The following is a 20136-nucleotide window of genomic DNA, read 5'->3' as shown; positions in this document are numbered from 1 at the left end:
ACATGAACACACCACACATTCTCTCTCACACACCAAATGGACTCTCTGATAAAGTGAAGACTGAAGGCTGTTTTTCTTTAACCAAGATACAAAGGCACACATCTGTTTTAGGGTCCTTACGAAGTATGGGTGGAGCTGACTTTCCATAGAGTCCCGAGTGTCCTGACACCCAAACGGTCCCCATGGAACAGAGCAGTGCTCCGCCTTGTGGATGACATCCTTCCTGTTACTTTGCAAGCATTTCCCCCCACCGTCCCTCATTTTCAGAGTCCTTTCAGATTGTTCTCAGCCCTGCTGTCCCCAACAGGCTGAAGCCCTGATCTGTGGCTACCTCTGTTCTCTTATCAACTTGTTTCCGAGATTCTGCTTCTCTGTCTCTGTCCCTCTCTGCCCCGCCTGCCCCACAGGAAGAGCAGTCATCTCGAGTCTCCCTGTGACTTGGCAGGGTCCTTGGCATTTGAGCACATGTTCCAGCATTCAGCTGGGGTCACCACCTGCTAGCATGTGCTGAGGATGAGTAAGGGTCTCTTTCCATCAAGCCCTGCACTGGGCAAGGCAGGCTCTGCCTGGCCTCAGCCAGCCACGATCAGGGCCACAAACCCCACCTAATATGGCCCTGGGGGCCCTCACACCAGCCACCACCTGCAATGATGAGGGGCCAGGGGCAAGGCAGCTTCCACCACGGCCACAGGAGGTCACCTGGGCTCCAGGGTCTTGCCCATCTGCAAAAGCCCCTCACCCTCTCTGCTCCAGGGCACGTGCAGTGCAGTCAGGGCTCAGGTGCTGGGCAAGCAGACTAAACATGACCACCTCCACCCATGCAGCCTGTCAAGAACAACGGCCAGCTTTTTTTCCTTTAAACCCATCCCATCTCTACCCCTTTCAATGCCAGGAAGTTCATTAAGGATGTTTCACAAAATGAGAGAAAAGCAGCTCTTTGTTCCAAGTTCAACTGGGTGAATGACCATTAAGGAAAGCCGAGCGGATGATGTGGTAGGAGTTCAGATCTGAGTTCAAAGCCAGTTCTGCCACCTGGACAAGGTGCTGGAAACACTCAAGGCCTCAGTTTCCCATCTATAAAAGGAGAGTCACAAAGCCCTATGTCCTAGGACTGCAGGACAGAATATTCTGCAACAGGGACTAATGTACCCAGGCCAGGAAGCGGGCGGCCACTCCGGCACCAGCCTGGACATGACAGAAGTGAGCCCACAGACTCATGGCCGCATGGGGAAGGTGGGTGGTCGGCAACACCAGGCGTGCTCAAGAGCCCTGGAAGCTGGCCTAGAAGTGAAAACCATGATTCAACTGCATGGCCCCTTCTCTGGAGAACACACAGGGCAGAACTCAGAAGGTCAGAGGGACTGACTTTGTTTATTAAGGGAACCGAGAACAGATCACACACCCTGGAACCTGGGTTACGCTGAAAGGTGGAAAACACCTACAGTGATTGAGTGACAAACAGAATGGGGCACAGCACAAGGTCCAAGGCGACCCCGCCATGGTAAACTGCCTTACTCCCTGCATGTAATGTTCCAGAACCAAATGGTTTCAGCAGCTGCCCCAAGACTCCAGTGATGACAAAACGGAACAAGGACTCTCTCCTGCTCCCCTCAGCTGCCCAGGAGAGAGTGGATGCGAACAGATCAGAGGCATGTCTGTCTCTGAAACCAAGTGGGGCAGCCAAGGCTGCCTTTGTCCTGGCCACTTGGGGCTGGAGCAAAGGCAACCCTGGACTCCTGCCCTGGGGACAGATGGCAAGGCTGGTCAAATCCACAGGCTTCCTCACGGGCTGGGAGAGCCTGGAAGATGGGGTATCAGGGAAGCATTCCCACACCAGGCCTTCATCCTTTAGAACAACCGTGGATCTATGAAGGTGACACCCAACTCACCCCACTGCCCTGCTGACACCACAAGGATTCAGAAAAAGCCCCCCAGGCCACATACTGAGTTTGGCGAGGCTGGAGGAGAAGGTAGGAGGCCAGGGAAGGCTGGGGTATGTTAATACTGCAAGGAACTGGAGACATTGAGGTTTCCCCGAAGTGAGTTGACAAGTGTCACCAGCTTCGCATGCATCCACAACCTCAGAATGTACCCTTATTTGGAAATAGGGTCTTTGGACAGGTAATTAAGATGAGGTCATTCTGGATCGGGGGGGGGGCTAAATCGAAATGACTGTGCCCTTAGAAGAGGACAGCAGAGCAGAGAAGAGGCAGAGACGGGAGCGATGTGGCCACAAGCCAAGAACACAGGAAATGCCAGCAACACCAGAAGCCAGGAGGGAGGCGTGGGACGGCCTCTCCCATCATGGCCTCTGGAGGAAGCAGCCCTGCCCCCACCTTGAGTTTGGACCTCTGGCCTCTTGAACGGTGAGAATCCATCCCTGGGGTGGTGAGCCACCCAGGCTGTGGCCACCGGTACAGTGGCCCCAGGACCAAGGTCCACCCAGCTCCATGTCCAGCCGTCACTGCCGAACTCAATGGCTGGCCTCTTTCCTCAGCCTGGGCACCTGAAATGTCCCACGGCCATGGGCTGGGCCCCCACCAGGGGCAAAAAGGGTGAGTCTGAAATGCCTTCAGATTAGGGTTCTGGTTCCAAGACAGTAACTCCAGCAGCTTCATGAACTCTGACCTCGAAATTCTGAACGGGGCCCCGGAAGCTGGCAGCTCAATGAGTGGCGGCTGGGCTTTGGCCTGGGGGTCCCCTGGAGCTGTGCCGTGTGGCTCTGCGGGGCTGGCAGGTGCTGCTCTCCACTGTGGATCCGCTGGTGTTTGTGCAGGTCCGTGCCCCGGCGGAAGCCCCTGCCACAGGCCGGGCACATGAAGGGCTTCTCGCCTGCGTGTGTCCTCCGGTGCGCGCTGAAGTGGGAGCTGTTGCTGAAGCGCTTCCCACACTCGGCACAGGCGTAAGGCCGCTCCCCGGTGTGCGTCCTGCGGTGGATGACGAGGCTGGAGCTCTGGCTGAAGCGCTTCCCGCACTCCGCGCACGCGTATGGCTTCTCGCCCGTGTGGACCCTCTGGTGTGTGCTGAAGTTGGAGCGGTCACTGAAGCCCTTCCCGCACACCTGACATTTGTAGGGCCGCTCCCCAGTGTGTGTGCGTTGGTGTTTGGTCAAGTGGGACGTCTTGCTAAAGCCCTTGCCGCACTCGGGGCACATATACGGCTTTTCAACGTGTTGGGGTCCTCCTCCTTCCAGAGGCTTCTCAGGCCTGGTCATTCCCCTGCCTGGCTCTCGGTCCTGCTCCCTTCTCATCGACATGTCCTCCCCGGGGTCCTCTCCATCTTCAAGTGGTGGTACAAGCCCTGGGACAGAGAAAGCACAGTCCCTGAGGCATTCACGGGGAGAGGGGATGCTTCTAGTAAGATGGCAGAGGCTGGGCAGCCGTCCCACCTGAGGAACGCGAGAGCGAGCCTCAGAGCACTTAGGGGAGTGTCAGTCAGAACCTGAACGAAAATAATGAACCACAGCCAGCGGCTCGTGAAACCCTCACAACGCCAGTGAGGTGGGTGCTGTTACTGCACCATTATAAGATGAGGGAACTGAGGCACGGGGGCGTGAAGGAACTTACCCAGAGTCACTCGGCTAGTAAGTTACAGGGCGGGCTCTGGAGTCTGGGCTCATAAAGTTTAGGCCAGGGTTCTCACCGGGCGCAATGGTGGCCTTCAGAGGGCACTTCGCAATGTCTGAAGACATTTTTGGTTGTCCCAACTGGGGAGAAAAGTGTTGCAACTGGCATCTAGTGGGTGGAGGCCAGGGATGCTGGTGAACATTGTACAGCTCACAAGATGGCATCGTAACAGAGAGTTCTACAGCCCCAGTAGCAACAGTGTTTTGGTGTTTAACCAAACAATGGCACCACAGTCAGGCTAAATAATCTCTCAGGATGTTATGTGTAGATCTGCTTAACATCCACAATCAACTGACTGTAGATAATGCAGGTCACCCTCCATACCGCGAGTGAGCCTCATCTAATCAGCTGAAGGCCTTAAGAGCAGAACCTGGGGTTTCCCAGGAAGAGACAGAGTGAGAGAGAGAATCCTAGGCAGGCTTCATGCCCGGCATAGAGCCCGATGCAGGGCTTGATCTCACAACGCTGAGATCATGACCTGAGCTGAAAACAAGCTGGACACTTAACTGACTGAGCCACCCAGGTGCCTCCCCCAGACAAGGAATTCTGCCTCGACTGCAACACAGAAATCCTGCCTGGGTTTCCAGTCAGCTGGCTTGCCCTGCAGATATCAGACTCAGGACCACAACATCAGCTCTCACTCAAATTTCCAGCCTGCGGTCCTGTCCTATAGATTCTGGGTTTGCCAGCCTCCACAATCCTATGAGCCAATTCCTTAAAATAAATGTCTTAACTTACACACACACACACACACACACACACACACACACACACACACACACACATTAGTGGTTGTTTCTCTGAAGAAACCCTACTGATAGGAAGAAGCATCCATCTCAATTCCTTCAGAACCTGTTTCAGGGAGTGAATGGGTATCCGGAGTGTCAAGACGAGCTGAGCGGGAAAGCAGAAGGAATAGTGTTGGGAGGTGAGCTGGGGATGGGTGTGGCGGCGGTAAAGAGAACCTGTGGACGGCCAAGGCCTTGCCAGGAGCCACTCTACCCATGGGAGCCATAGGCAACACAGGCTAAAGTGAAACTGGACCTGCCATGTGGGTGAAGGAACAAAAGAACAAGGAACCCAGGACAGCTCCAGGCACCTGCCTGGGGTGAGGTGAGCAGCCATACTCTCCCCACTGCCGCTGGGCCCCTGATGGGTCACTAGCAATCCTGGCTTTGCAGGCTGCACTCAGCTGGTTGCTAAGCAGACTCTCAGGAAGTGCCCCTGCCCCACCGAACCCACCTGGGCATGGGGTATGAGTTCCTATTTCAACATGCTCCCCAGTGATCCCTCAGGCCACTGCAGCCTGAGAACTGAACCGGCTTTTGTAAGATGTGGGGAGACATGGAAGATACTGAGCAGGGAGAAGCTGGGCCTTGGGTCCCTGAGGCCTACACACAACTGCTGGGAAACGCCAAGCCGGCCACAGCCAGCCTAAGGGAAGGAGGCACCCTCCGAGACTGGCCCACATCAGACACGCCACTGATGAGCAAGTTACCCCTGTTCTCTGGCAGCACGTCCCAGCTGCAGTCCCGCTGAGCCAGGTCCAGGCACTCCCACTCCTCCTGGGACAGGTACGCCGCCATGTCCTCCAAGGTCACTGGCACCTGCTGGAACGCAAGCCACTCAATCCCATGCCACTGCTCTACCATGTGGGCCAGCCTGGTGGGCTCACCCACCCCTTCCACCTGTATCACAATGGTGGGTCCTGCTTTGCCTCCCCCCCACTTCCTCTCTCCAACACTTTCCCTCTCCATATGCTGTTATCCACCCCTCCTCAGGCTCCGCTCACAGAACTACTGAATCCTGCTCCCTGGGAGGACACTGTCACTGCCATGCTGTCCCACTGCTGCTGGGCCAGAGACAGTGCAGATAGACCCACTGTCTGGAGCTGCTGGTTCCACTGCTGGTTCCCCATGGGCACAAGTTAGGGATGCCCTGCCTCAGCTCAACCAGCCCTGGGACCCTAGTGGGCTGTCTTGGGAACTTCAGGATGCCTCTAGGCCAGTCGTTCCAAATCTAGCACCAGACTGACCTGAGCAGATTAAAACCCAAGCAAACAATGTCTAGAAGAGGCAAATCCAGAGAGACAGAAAGGAGGTTGCCAGGGGCTGGGGAAGGGAGAATGGTAGGGGCTGCTAATGGGTATGGGGTGTCCTGGGGAGGAAAGCGTTTTGAGGATTCTGATAATGATTGCGTAACTCTATAAATACGCTAAATGCTATGCACTCTAAATAGCTGAGCTGCGTGGTATTTAAACCTCATTAAAGCTGTTATTTTTTAAAAGGTTTATTTATTTACTTTAGAACGAGCCAGAGTGAGCATGAGCAGGCGGAGGAGCAGAGGGAGAGAGAATCTCAAGCAGACTCCCCACTGAGCACGGAGCCTGACATGGGGCTTGATCTCACGACCCTGAGATCATGACCCGAGCCAAAATCAAAATTCGGATGCTTAACCAACTGGGCCACCCAGGTGCCCCTCAATAAAGCTATTATTTACACAAACAAGTAAAGGAGACTCCGATTCCAGGCAAGGGCTGGGGGAGGAATCTACATTTTTACCCAAAGTCCCAAGAGTCTAGTGCCCAGCTGGGTTTGAAGCAATTGCCCCAGCTCACCATTAAGCCCCAGAATCCTCTGGGACACACCTAATAGAAGACAGCATCTAAGAGAAGACTTTCGGGAGGAGAAAATCGGGGTAAAAGGGCCATTCCACGAGGGAGCGCCTCTGAGAGCTGGATCTGGCACAGGAGAGAAGTGTCCCCATAACAAGGGCAGGAGACACACAGGGATGCTGCAGACCGGGAACCCCCACTTACCCGGGACCAGGATGAAACGAAGGATGTAGCTGATGCCTCTATCTCCTGATGCTGGGAGGCCTCTGGGCCTGGGGAAAGAGCAGAGTTTTCAAAGAAGGCCACAGAGCCCACCCGTCCACATAGTAACAAAGGCCCAGACAGGTGCAACTACTCCCCAGCTATGCTCAGCTCCCAGGCAGGAACCTGCCCTTCCCACGTGCACAGAGGCCCAGCCTCCTGTGACACCCTCTTCCCTCTCCTCCTTCCCCTGAAGGGCTTCTGTCTTCTAGAGGGATGGCTACTCACCCCTCTTTGGCCAGAGCTGGGGGCCCCTCTTTGGTCTGTGGCTCTGCTGGGCTGGGGGCTGCTGGCTGAAGCACCCAGACCCTTCCTGCAGAGACAGCTCCTCTGGCCTGGCCTCCACTTGGTGTTTCAGGCGCTGTTCTCCTGTCCCGTGGGGCAGTATATCATCAGGGAACACCTCCAGGCCCTGCATGCAGACAGAGATCTGTCCACCAGCTCCCAGGTGGTTGGGAGGAAACCCACAAGGTGCCCAACCACTTTTGTCTCAGGCACCCCTGGCCATCCTGTTCCCAGGCTCTGCCCAGCTGTGCCTCCACCTCCCCCATACCCAGGGCTTCCTCCCCCTGCTTGCCCCCATGGTCCTCCACATGCCACAGTCCTCCCTCCAGACAGGCTGGGAGAAGGAATGTGAGCTGGGAAGTCAGGCTCCGAAGCAGGATGGAATGAGACCTGCTCTGTCCCTGTGTGAGTCTCCCTGGTCTCTCCCCATCACACTGCACTGATGTCATTGTCACACTCTTACCCTTCCTTCCTTGGTGCTCCCAATAGACCTGGGCCAGGACGACCCTGAATCAGGTCTCATTTCAGAAGTTCACGCTATCGCATGCGCTATGTTTTTTGAAGTCACCTACCAGCGCTTTGAAACGATCTATTTCCCAATTTCAGAGAAGGTAAATAGGATGAACTTGCATCTCAGAGTTTACTAAGCTCTGCAACAGTATTTGGGACAAGAGAAATCCCCAGGGAACTGTGAAACAAGTGCCAGGGATCCCTGTGTCAGGCTCAACATTGCACACCTCTAAGAGGAGACAGTCCCCAGAGGTTATGGGGTGCACGGAGACAGAGGGAAGCCATGCTAAGAACCCCAACGCCAAGGCTGGAAGGGCTGGGAAGGGATCCTGAGTTCTTGTTGGCCACCATGAGAGCAGGATTTGCTTACTGCAATCAGCTCACACTGTGATCAAGTTTGGGGGATGTGTCTATACTGCTGGACAAAGGAAAAAGCAGTGTGTGGCCAATGGCACTACCACAGGGAAAAAGATCACCTGTCCTCATTTGCCAAATATTTAATCTGGAAGAACTAATCTAATCGAAGCAAGAGGAATTTGTGAGACCTCCCACTTCTCAAATTTTGTTAGAAATTGGGAGCATGCTCTAGAGTGGTGCTGCCCACAGAACTTTCCACGATGCCAACGTGTCGTATGTCTTCGCCGTCTAGTATCCAGTACAGTGGCCACTGGCCATGTGTGATGACTAAGCCCTTGAAATGTGGCCGGTGTGACTTAGGAACAACATCTGACATTTTATGTAGTGTTAATTTAAAAAATCACATGTTGCTGGTAGCCACTGCATGGGATGACACAGCTCTAGAGAGGCTGGGGACAAGTGGGGGCTCTAAGCAGGGTATCCACCATCCCCTGCTTTTTCTTCCCAGTGCTCCTCATTCTGGGATCTCTTCAACACCCAGGGCCCTGCCTGGGAAGGTCTCCAGCCTCCCTCCCATCAAAACCTGTGTCTGACCTCTGCTGGGATGACGTTAAAGAACCCAAACCACACAGCTCAGAGAGGGCTAGTGGGGCTACACGTGCTCAATCGACGGGTTTACACCCATCAGCCATGGCTGAGAAACACTTTGCAGTTGCCTTCTTAAATTCACAGGTGCAGGGAGCCCCAGTTCCCCCCAATGACCAAGGCAGGCTGTGGCTCCAGAGCCCAAGAAATGCAGACCTCAGGAGCAGGACCCTGAGGTCTTGGGGCCCCATTTCCTCACCTCAGGGCCAAATTGCCCCCCACCTCACCCGCTGCCTCTGTTTCCTGGGCTCCCGCTGCAGCCCTTCCACGAGGACCACGGCCTCCTCACCACTCTCCGGCTGCTGCTCCCGCACCCGGGCCTGGATCTCCCCTGGCAGCACCATCAGGAACTGCTCCAGCACCAGCAGCTCCAGGATTTGCTCCTTGGTGCGCATCTCAGGCCGCAGCCAGCGGCAGCAGAGCTCCCAGAGGCGGCTCAGGGCCTCCCGTGGCCCGGCCACCTCCTGGTAACAAAAGAGCCGGAAGAGCTGGCGGAATGTCTCAGGGCTGGGGTCTTCGGACTCCAGGGAGGGCTCCTCTTCCCAGCAGAAATCCTCCTCCACCTTCACAATCAGGATCTCATCTTGCTCCGGGGGCTGTGGAGGCTGGAGACCAGGTGTGGTTGCCATTGTTTGGGGGCAGGTCTTCCTTTCTTGTACCTCAGGGCTCAAACTTGTCTCTCCCTATGTCTCTGGCCAGACACTGGAAATGATGTTTGCAGGGCTCTGTGGAGAAACAATAAAATCATTTGGGTGCAGTGTTAGGGCTAGATAAGCATCTACCCTTAAGGTCCTGCCCTTGCCCCAGAGCCACCTCACCCTCATTGGCAAAAGAAAAGGGCTGAAGTAAATCAAAGCATCCTTATTGCTACCCCACCTGCTAATTCCCCCGCCAATTACTCAAACTCTGAAGCCTTAGATCCTCATTCAAAAAGTAGAGAGAATGATACCCTCACACAGAGGCTTCTGAGAGGACCAAACGGGATTTTTAGAAAGGGTTTTGCGCAATGCCTGGAACGGGGTCAGAGTTCGAGGAGCGCTGTTTTCATTATCACGGTTGGCCCCTCTGGGCTGGGGTCCCTTTAGAAATATGGTGAGAACCAGGCCCCCCTCTGCCCAGGAGGACGCGGATTCTGTCACGACCTGACCCCCAATTTCGGGCTCGGCAAGCCCCGAAGGCCCACCGGGTACCCCCGACTGGATGGTCACCACGGCCTCTTCAACTCAGGTGGAGGGTGAGCAGTGGCCCAGGCCGAACAAAAACCCAGGCTCCAGCACGGGCCACGGGATAGAGGCTCGAGCCGGGACACCGCGCCCCGCGTCCACACTCACCCGCAGCGCGGCAGGCCGGGCCGGGAGCAGGACGGCGGGCGCGGGAGGCGCAGCGGGCAAGCTGTCCACAGATAAGAATGACAAACCCGCACAACAAACGCCCGAGACTGCTCCTCGCGAGCCAGGGGCTCAGCCCGCTGTGGGCGGGCCCACAGGAGCACTGTGGGTAATGTAGTCCTCGCGCCATTGGACGAGGGGACTGTCGAGGGTGGGAATGAGTCTGGATAGGCGGGTCCACAGGGGGCATTGTGGGCAACGTAGTCCTTGGACTGCTAGCCGACCCGCTGTAAGGGGTGAGAGGGAGCCCGCGTGGGCGGGCACGGCGGGAAGCCTTGTGGGTAAAATAGTCCTTGCACCCTCAGTCAGCAGGCGAGGGTTTCGAGGCTCCGCAGGTTCTAGGCCATTCTCTCCATGTCCTTTCCAACCGCCCCCACCCCCCGACCTGAGAAAAGCATACTGTGGGAGGGGGCTTGTGAATTTACACTTCTACTTATATGGTACTTTGTATGTACTAGGCTCTGTTTTAAGTACTTTCCAATTATCAACAATTCATCTTTCAAACAACCATGGGAGGTAGGTACTATTAGCCATATTTTATAGATGAGGAAAGGAGGCATGCAGAGGTTCAGTAACCTGAAGGTCACACATACTCAGTAAGTGGAGAGCTGCGATGATGGAACTCAGGCATCTGTCCCAGTCCACACCTCCTTAATTTTAGAGACTAGGAAGTGAAGACCCAGAAAGTGACTTCCTTGGGGGCATCTTGGGTACCAACTGCTTGTTTCTCTTATTTGTTAATTTAATCAACAAATATTTATTGGGCTCTTTGTACCAAGTGGGCACTGTGAACAGGGGGTGAACTAGACAGGTGGTCCCTGGTGTTGCTGTCCAGCCGTGGGGAGACTAAGCCCCTGGCCCTTTAAGCAGGTAAAGGGTCATGGTGAGGGTTACCTGCCCAGCACATCATAAGTGCTCCATAAACATCATCACTGACATAAGGACCAATTCTGGCATCCCGGACCTAGCACCTGACCCCATCCTCCCATTAGCTTTTCTTCCCATCTTACTCTATTCTCTCTCATGTTTCGTTTTCCCCACTACATCCAAAATGCAGTTTTTATTGTGAGCACACTGAGCAGAACAAGACACTGGGCTGCCCATGACTGATTTTTGGACACTGCCCCTTCCTGAGTGGGAGGCATCTTTAAGGGCAGATTTCAGGACAGTCCCAGGCCTCCACAGTCTTGTGGTGGGGCCTGAAGAAAGGCAGGACCAATATGCCTCAGTTTCTCCTTCAACATGGGGTTGCTGGTCAGGAAGGCAGGGATGTTAGAATGAACTAACACCAAAGTGTAGAGTGACTCAGAGAACTGGTGCTTAAGTCCAACACAAGAGGCCTGCGCTCAGTCTGCTCTGGGAGGAGGATGTGCAAGGGGGAACTCTGAACAAGTCACAGGGAGTATGTAGCAGGGGAGGGAAAAGAGAGAACAAATAAAGTGGGAAAGGGAAAAGGAGGAAAACAGAAGAGGCTGATGGAGAATCTGAGGGAAAATCAGCAGGTTCTGTAGCACTGCCTGACCATGATCTGATGCAGAGGGTGCTGGATTCTGTGTAAGGGAGCAGAGAGGTGTGGGGATGCCAGCATTTTCAAAGTTGTGCCATGCCTTCCGCTTTCTAACTGCCTCCTGGTTAGCTGTGGGGAGAGGCATCTTCTCCTCAGAGCCATATGTACAGAAGTTAGCGAGTCTATCTAGTGACCAAGGCCTGGCTGACATAGCCCTGGCCCTCTCCTGTCTGGGAAATTCTCAGTGACTACAACCAACAGAGATTTAAAGGACAAATTTCTGCTTTGCTCAGGATTTTGTGTTTGTTTAGGATTTCTGTCTTTTTTAAAAGATTTTATTTATTTGAAAGAGAGAGAAAGCATGAGTGGAGGGGTAGAGGGAGAAGCAGACTCCCCGCTGAGCAGGGAGCCCGACAAGGGGCTGGACCCAGGGCCCAGGGATCATGACCTGAACCACCCAGGTGCCCCTCAGATTCCGGTCTTAATTCTACTTTGTGGGAGACGCAAACATGTAGTCCCTAACAAATGTAAATCAGGATGAATTTGGGCCTCCACAGACATACACCCAGACCAGGGCTTCAAATCCCAGTTCCACCACTTATTAACTAGGTATGCCTTACCCTCCTCACCTGTAAAATGGGGATTGCCAAAGCTCCAACTTCAGAGGGCTGAGGGACTGAGGGATTAGATGAGATGATATTTGTAAAGCACCTGTGACAAAGTCCAGCGCATAACAAATGCTCCTTAAGCATCGGCTCTAGCTTCATGACTTGCAGCCATAATGAGATGAAATTCTTGGGTCTCCGTGTGTGGCTCTTGGATACCTGGTGCCGTGGAGTTCCTGTAAGAGGTCCGTGGGTCCACGAAGGCCCCAAGCATTGCTCATAGTCTGAATGAAAAGTATTTATAGTTATATACACATATCATTATTTATAACTGTAGCTTGTTTTCATGGAGTCTACAAAACAGTTCAAGTTAAAATGGCAGCATCATACTCACAGAAGTTTGCAGCACGCACATATCCTTCTCTGAAGACAAAGGGGAAGATCGCTTCAGACTGATGACACAGTTCCAGCGTCACATACGAGGCATCGATTCAGCTCACATTTGCTCTTATTATTTAATTGTGACAGGGAAAGCAGGGTGTACAATCAAACTCTCCAAAAGTTGTCATCTTTGGTAGCAATTTCTCAATGTCCCAGTGACTGAGAAACAGAAACTCAATACGCAAGTCAAATAGTTTAGCTAATTTGACTAAATTCTCTAAGAGAGTCATCAGAGAGCTACCGTGCCCCAAAACTGATATATAATGGGTATTTTATTACACTTTTTAAGATTTTTTTTTCTTTTTAATATTAGAGGAGATAGAGAGGAAGGGCAGAGGGAGAGAGAATCCTGAAGCAGACACCTCACTGAGTGCAGAGCCTGACTTGGGCCTCCATCCCAGGATCCTGAGATCATGATCTGAGCCGAAACCAAGACCCAACTGAGCCACCCAGGTGCCCCTACAACTTTTCTAAGGCCTCCATGAGCCAATAGTAAAAGCTAATTTTTTTTTTTTTAAAGACTTTATTTACTTGTCAGAGGGAAAGAACACAGGCAGGGGGAACAGCAGGCAGAGGAAGAAGCAGGCTCCCCACTGAGCAAAGAGCCTGATGCAGGACTCGATCCCAGGACCCTGGGATCATGACCTGAACCAAAGGCAGATGCTTAACCGACTAGGCCACCCAGGGGTCCCAAAGCTAGTGTTTTTTAAGCACTTCCTAAGTCCAAGGGATTTTTTTTTTTTACTGTGCTACTTAAATCTTCATAATGACTCTCTTGTATAGATATCAACATGACTCACGTTTTCGTTGACTAAACTAAGGCTCAGAGAGGGCATAGCCCTGCTAAAGGCCACACAGCTAGAAAAGTGGAAAAGCCAAGTCAAACTCAGGCAGGTCCACTCCTGAGCCTGCTGCACCAACCACTCCCCTAAGGTTCTCCTCAACACCAGCCAGGTAATCACAGCCCTGCCTTGGAATAAATATCTGAATGATTTCTTGGAAGACTCTGGTCCTGCCACAAGGTATCCTTTGAGGGGGCCACTTGGGTCCATAATACCCTCTGATCTTCTAAACACAGTGGACAGATCTGCTTGGTTCATAGAGGTGCTCAGTAAATATTTGCTAAATGACTAAATAAATGAATGAGAGGAATTTCTTCTTCAGACATTGACGTCTGCTGCCCAGCCTTTTACAAACCTGATTCACAAACATGATGATGGTGGTACAAATGGAGACAGACAATACCTGTGCCCCAGAGGATACTTACTAGGATTAAATGATCTAGTACATTAAAACACTTCACTCTAGGGGGAAAGCTAGAAGCAGTCAGTAAACATTAGTATTGTTAGTATTTTCATGAATACAAAGAATGAGGGAAAAGAGCGGTTGCTGAGAATGCTGGGAAATCTCTCCTTGGAGTTGGCCTGTGTTTTGGTTCCATTTTTAAATCTGAGACAGAGGAGAGGATACGTTAGTTAACAGGGAGGCAGGAGATAGCCATTGTTTACACTCTCAACCACCCAGCATTTGAAACTTTATCTGTTACCCCTACAGCCAGCAGGCCAAATGAGAAGCAGGCAGGTAAGAACAGCCTTGCAAAGCATGACCATTCCTCCGAGGGAGAGCTGCCTTCAGGATAAAAGAGGCTGGAGCATGGAGGAAGAAGGGGGATTCAAGGACCACCAGGCACGCTTGGAAATCCTTACTCATGGGGACGACATCTGCTAAACTCTCCTGTTTGTGGTCAGCCCAGGCATCACTCAGAATGGGTGGAAGATTCACACGCTCCTTTTGGGAAACACAGTGTCTTCGTCTACTCAGGCTGCCATAACAGCATACCACAGAGACTGGGAGCCTTAGACCACACACATTTATTTCTGGCTGGAAGTCCAAGATCAAGGTGTCGGTGGATTCGGTCCCTGATGAGAGCTCTCTTCCAGCTTGCAGACTGCTACGTTCTGTGTCCTCACATGGCAGAGTGATCCCTCTTAATAGGGCTCCTCTTCTTAGTAAGGCCACAGTCCTATCAGGTTAGGGCCTGATCCATATCACCTCATTTACCCTGATTACCTCCTATAAATCCTCTCTCCAAATACAGTCACATTAGGGGTTAGGGCTTCAACATATGTTTTGGGGAGACATAATTCAGTCTAGACCCCCAAACACTGCCAGTCCTTGGAATGACCCATGATGCTCCTCGGTCCTCAGACCACCACCCAGTTCAGACCAGGGCCAGGGAGGGAGGCAAGACTGGCCTTTCTACACAGACAGCTGGCACACCCAACATTCTGGAATATTCATGCTATCCACAAAGAGACTTGCTCTCCCCCATTTTTCTTAAAACACGTGTCCATCTTGGTCTTTTGCACTGCCACATAGGAGAGTGACATGAGCATGGGGATTCTCCCCCACTACAAGAGACACACCTGGGACAATGGCAGCTGCTTCTGGAAGCCAGTGTCAGGGATGTGGGGAGCAGTGGGGGACGTGGGCCCATGCTGCCAGCCCGTCTGACTGAAGAAGTCTGATATCTGGATGTTCAGGTGAAAACTCCTAATTTTGAATGTAGACTCGAACTGGTTTTAAGTCCTGTGTGAGATAAAACACATCAACAAGTTTCTGGGCTGTGTCTAGCACACACAAAATAACAGGTGATGATAGTGTTATGAAGAAACATGCAGGAGGGGGGGTTCTAAAGGCAAAAGTTGTTCAAGATAAGAGCAAAAGATGCCAAGTGCCCTAGGCCCACCGTCTATCTAGGAGATAGAGACCTTCAGGTCAATGCATAGCCCCAAGCTTGTCCCACTGGTTTCCTCCCTCCCTTCTCTCTTTTCTTCCCTCCTCCCTTCCTTCCTTTTTTCTCCTCCTCCTCCCCCATCAATGCATAGCCCCAAGCTTGTCCGGCCTCCTTCTTTTCCTTTTTTCCTTTTCTTTTTCTTTCTCTCTCTTGCTTTCTCTTTCTTTCTTCTCCTCCTCCCCCCCTTCTTATTTTAAAAGATTTTATTTATTAGAGAGAGATTGAGAGAGAGCACGAGAGCATGAGCAGAGTGAGGGGCAGAGGGCGAAGCAGACTCCCCGCTAAGCAGGGAGCCCGATGGGAGCTTCATCCCTCGACTCTAGGATCAGGACCTGAGCCAAAGGCCAAGGCTTAACGGAATGAGCCACCCACGTACCATGCCTGCTGCTTTCTGAAATAATACTATTGGCCACCAATTCCTGAGCACCTGGCAGTACACATTTGCTCTCCGTCTGTTCTTAATTTAGTAATAATAGGGGTAGTGTGCTCTTTACAAGTAAAACCCCTGACGCTCCGAGTTTTAAGTACTGAACCCAAGGAGGGTCACACAGCCGGGGAGCAAAAGAAACGGGACTGGGACCCACGTCTTTCATTCCAGAACCCCGGCCCCGAAGAACCAGGCTAAAGCACGCTAGACCGCAGTAATAACCCAGGCATCCTAAGGTCTGACTCGGTAGCCACACCTGACTCTGTCTCCTTGTCCTCTTTGGCTGAACACGCTCTGCCCCGTTTCTCCCGTCTGGGGCGCGCCCAGGGAGGCGCCTCAGCCCAAGTTCGAGTCCCGCCGCTGCCCGGTGGCTGCTACCGTGCGCCGCACACAGTAGGAGCGCAACTAATATGGGAACCCAGGGTCCGGCCACGCACACGCCACCCACAACCACCACCAATGCCGCAGCTTTCACGCGTCTTTCCCCAAACCTCACGCGAAGTCCGTGCCCGCCGGAAGCGGAAGTCGCCTGAGCCGGGGAAGAGGACCGGACTACACTTCCCAGAGTGCCCCGCGCCGCGTTGGTAAGGCGAATACCTGAGCGATTCCGGGGTGCTGTGGGGGTGCAGCTCTTCCTTCGGGGTCTCCATGGGACGCGGCTCTGCGAGGGCCTCGGAGGGTGGAACTTCATCCTCAGGGCGGCCGCGTCCAGGTAGCTGAGGCCGGCCCAGCCCCTCCTGGGCTCAGCCTCAGTTTCCACATCTGTGAATGGGGACGTTAGCCGTTCAAGGTTGTAACAAGTTCAGAATCGTTGATATATATATTTCCCAAAGCATACTGAGTGCTCCCATCTGCTAGGCGCAGACGTTACCGCAGTGGTTAGCAGGCGCTTGTTTTCATGATATTCAAACTTTATGAAAGATACTGCCTTGATCTTTGTAACTAGCATGGTGATTTTTTTAAGATTTTATTTGGCAGGGGCGCCTGGGTGGCACAGCGGTTAAGCGTCTGCCTTCAGCTCAGGGCGTGATCCCGGCGTTATGGGATCGAGCCCCACATCAGGCTCTTCTGCTATGAGCCTGCTTCTTCCTCTCCCACTCCCCCTGCTTGTGTTCTCTCTCTCGCTGGCTGTCTCTATCTCTCTGTTGAATAAATAAATAAAATCTTAAAAAAAAAAAAAGTTTTAAAAAAAAATAAAAAAAGATTTTATTTGGCAGAGAGCACGAGCAGGGAAAGAGGCAGGCAGAAGGAGAAGCACACTCCCGGCTGAGCAGGGAGCCCGAGGTGGGGCTTAATCCCAAGACCCAGGGATCATGACCTGAGCCAAACACAGATACTTAACCAAATGAGCCACCCAGGCGCCCCTAGCATGGTGATCTTTAACAGGCGTTCTTAATTTCATATGATTGATTTACCAACCTTCCTTGGGTATCTAAAAATCTTAACTTTCCCTTCTAGAAGAATAGAAAGCCCTCACATGCCACAGAACAGTAGTTAGACCTCTTGCGCAATCTTCAAGCACTGAAAGCTGTAAATAGACACCACTAAATCCACAGGGAATCAGGCCACTGCACTGCCTCACTGATTAACATCCCCTTGTCCCTTTAAAACCCTCCTGGCTATCAGAAACCAGGGAGTTGGCTTTTGGACAAGAATCCACCTTCTCCCCAGGTGGCTGGCCTCCTGAATGAAACTCCTTTCCAATCAATATTCATCTCTTGAGTATTGGCCTTTGGAGGGACAGGCAGTTGAAGTTGGGATTTGGTAATGAGAGGCATAAAGTGACAAAATTATTGCACAAGTAATTTAGTCATATCTTTGGTAAATCCTGCCAAAGAGTATAGAAGAGGGGACTTGATCTCCTTTGGGTTCAAGTGACAGTTGAGTGCAGGTGTGAGAACAGCACAGAGTTAACCTAGGGAGTTGGGGGAGAGGGTTCCACACAGAAGGAGCAATAGGTGTGAAGATCTGGAGCAAGATCTGAGAGATTGGGGTGCATTTGAAGGACAGAAAGGAGACAAACATGGCCCAGGTGTGTGGGGGGGGGCGGGAGAAGCTTGGGAGATGAGGCTGGAGAGGTGAGACCCTGCAGGAAGGCCTTGGAAGTTCTGCTGAAGATTGAGACTTTTATCCTAACAGCAATGTGAAACCAATAGAGTTTTGGGTTTCAAGCAGGATAGTGTCACAGCAGGGTAGAAGTTTTGTGGAGTAAAGATCTCAGGGAGAACAGAGGGAACAGTGAAATCAGCTGGAAGCTCACGGAGTGGTTCAGAGCTGAGGTCATACTAGCAATGGTGGTAGTCAGAAGGCATGCAGCTGACCGAGATTCCTGAAGCAGAATTAGCTGGGCCTGGGGGCTAATTGGGTTCAGCTGAAGGAGAGAGAGCAAGAAAAACTGATTAGTAAAATGCGGGTCATAACATCTCCTACAGCAGGTACCATTTTGATTAAAAGAGGCAAAACAGAACGCCTGACAAGTAATAAAGGCTTAAGATGCACTAATTTTGCAAATAGTAAAGACTACCTCAGAACAGTGTTGTTTGGGGACGCCTGGGTGGCTCAGTCCCCAGGTCATGATCCCTGGGTCCTGGGATTGAGTCCTGCATCGGGCTCCTTGCTCAGCGGAGAGCCCTCTTCTCCCTCTGCCTGCCGCTCCCTCTGCTCGCTCTCTCTGACAAATAAATAAATCTTTAAAAAAAAAAAAGAACAGTGTTGTTTGTAATGGCAAAAGATAAATGTCAATCAACAGAATGATGGATACATCTCTCACAAGAGATGAAGTTGAGCAATAGTGTCACTTGCTTAAAGTGACAGCATGACACTATTTCCATAAATTATGAAAACATGTGGAACATAATGTATGTGATTTAGGGATATATACCTATGTAGCAAAAATGTGAAGAAATGCTTGAGAATCAGATAAACACCAAATTCAGGATGATGATTGCCCATGGCACTGGGGGCAGGGGTTGGAGAGAGATGTGATGGGTAAGGCATGCAGGGGGGAACAAGCTGGAAGTTTTAATGTGCTTTTTATTTATTTTTAAAGATTTTTTTTTTGAGAGAGAGAGAGCACAAGCCGGGGGAGAAGCAAAGGGAGAGGGAGGAGTAGGTTCCCCGCAGAGCAGGGAGCCCAATGTGGGGCTTGAGCTCAATCCGGGACCCTGGGATCATGACCGGAGTTGAAGGCAGATGCTTAACCGACTGAGCCACCTGGTGCCTCTTAATGTGCTTTTTAAACAACAATGCGCAGTGGGTGGTTTGCTCAAGATTCTTTCCTCCTCTCTCTGTCTCTCCCCTGCACACGCTCTCTTTCTCTCTCTCTCCAAAATAAATAAATAAATCTTAAAAAAAAAAAACCAACATCAAAATAGTTATTGGGAATTTACATTCTTGAAATATTGAAACCTAGCAAATGTTTCCATGAATGATTTTTAGTAAGTGCAGTGCTAACTTGTATACTGTTTCTATTTCAATTGCTTTAAATTTCTCCTTGCCTTCTAAGGTTTTTATTTGAGGTCTAACATATATCAAGTAAAGCGCACAAATCTCAAGTGCATGATTCAAAGGATTTTACAAATCAATACCCTTGTGTAACCTCCACCCAGATCAAGATATGGGTCCTTTTCGATGCCTTAGAAGGCTCCCTCAGCCCCGTCCCCAGTCGGTACTCCCAGCTCTGGCCTGAAACCACAAATCCGATTCCTGTCACCTTAGATTGATTTGTCCTGTTCTTGAACTTTATAAAGGGCATCCACTATCCAAATAGTACTTCTATTTGCTGTCTGGTTTCTTTCACTCATCATTATGTCTGTGAGATTCCTCCATGCTGCTGCGTGTATCAGCAGTCGGCTCCTTTTTTTGCCAAGGAGCATTTCGCTGTATGACTCTTACCACAGTTTATCCACTGTCCTGTCACTGAACATTTGCAGTTTCCAATTTGGGGCTGCTATGAATATTCTTGAATAAATTTGAATACCTTGCATGTAATCTGGTTGACGTTTTAGTGTACAAGTATATGGGAATTGATTTTGTGATTCCCCTTGGGGAAAAAAAAAAGCTCACTATTGTTATTTAATATTATGACTGTATCATTATGACATGAACCTGCTTAATGTCCTGCACAATCCGAATCCCCCCGCCCCCACCACAGACACACTTACAGAGCAAAACCGTTTATCTACACACAACCCTGAGGCAGGGAGTTGTTGCTATTCCTGTTCACACACAAGGACATTTATTCCGGGGTGTCAGGTGACTTGTGTAAAGTCCTGCAGTTTAAAGGGGGCAGAACACTTGCTTGCTGGGCCTGGGAAATCCCAAGACATGTCAGAGTGTCAGATGAGTCCTCAATCCTCAGCCAGCGGGTGCCGGGCAGGAATTGCACAAGAGATCCGTGTGAGGCCATTCCTGGGTCCAGAACGAAGAGTCTGTGCCATGCGGGAGTGGAGGAGTCAGTGTAGGCATGGCAAAAGCTTCCAGAGCTGGGGGGTAAGTCATGGGCAGAGAGCAGGACCAACACTCTTTGAAATATCAATACTCCCTGGAATGCCCCTCCCCCAGCAAAGAAGCTTGCCCCAGTGAAGAAGGGAGGACAGCTGGGTGAGAATGCCACGCCACAAGAGCAGCTTGTTGGGGGCTGAGGGAGGCTGCAGCAGAGGGACCGGGAAGGC

At 51.6% G+C, this 20136-nt stretch overlaps 1 protein-coding gene across 9 annotated transcripts; it reads right to left on the bottom strand.

Annotated features, from left to right (window-relative positions):
* Positions 1–79: 79 nt before the first annotated feature.
* On the bottom strand, positions 80–15979 carry ZNF500 (zinc finger protein 500). 9 transcript variants are annotated; one of them, XM_034670443.1, is made up of 9 exons: positions 15720–15979; positions 13946–14828; positions 12193–12305; positions 11823–12082; positions 8526–9023; positions 6730–6913; positions 6445–6512; positions 5125–5236; positions 80–3300 (listed from the first exon to the last, which is right to left on the bottom strand). In XM_034670443.1, the coding sequence occupies exons 5-9, from the start codon at positions 8925–8927 to the stop codon at positions 2615–2617; spliced, it is 1452 nt and encodes a 483-aa protein (XP_034526334.1). In that variant the 5' UTR covers positions 8928–9023; positions 11823–12082; positions 12193–12305; positions 13946–14828; positions 15720–15979; the 3' UTR covers positions 80–2614. The 9 variants fall into 9 exon arrangements, with proteins under 9 accessions (XP_034526334.1, XP_034526335.1, XP_034526336.1 ...); XM_034670444.1 differs by having other exon boundaries at positions 12193–12398; positions 14666–14828; XM_034670445.1 differs by having other exon boundaries at positions 14666–14828.
* Positions 15980–20136: the final 4157 nt, after the last annotated feature.

This window comes from Ailuropoda melanoleuca, chromosome 10 (genome assembly GCF_002007445.2).
Source record: "Ailuropoda melanoleuca isolate Jingjing chromosome 10, ASM200744v2, whole genome shotgun sequence".
In the NCBI taxonomy this organism is placed as follows: Eukaryota; Metazoa; Chordata; class Mammalia; order Carnivora; family Ursidae; genus Ailuropoda; species Ailuropoda melanoleuca.
The sequence above is the reverse complement of the archived record's forward strand: the minus strand, read 5'-3'. Positions and strand labels throughout refer to the sequence as shown.

Coding starts and splice junctions, on each gene's coding strand:
- ZNF500 (XM_034670439.1), bottom strand. CDS start 8,927: ATGGCAACCACACCTGGTCTCCAGCCTCCACAGCCCCCGGAGCAAGAT. Junction 6,513..6,729: donor CCAGCTCTGGCCAAAGAGGG/GTGAGTAGCCAT, acceptor CTCTTTCCCCAG/GCCCAGAGGCCTCCCAGCAT. Junction 5,237..6,444: donor TCGTTTCATCCTGGTCCCGG/GTAAGTGGGGGT, acceptor CTTGCGTTCCAG/CAGGTGCCAGTGACCTTGGA.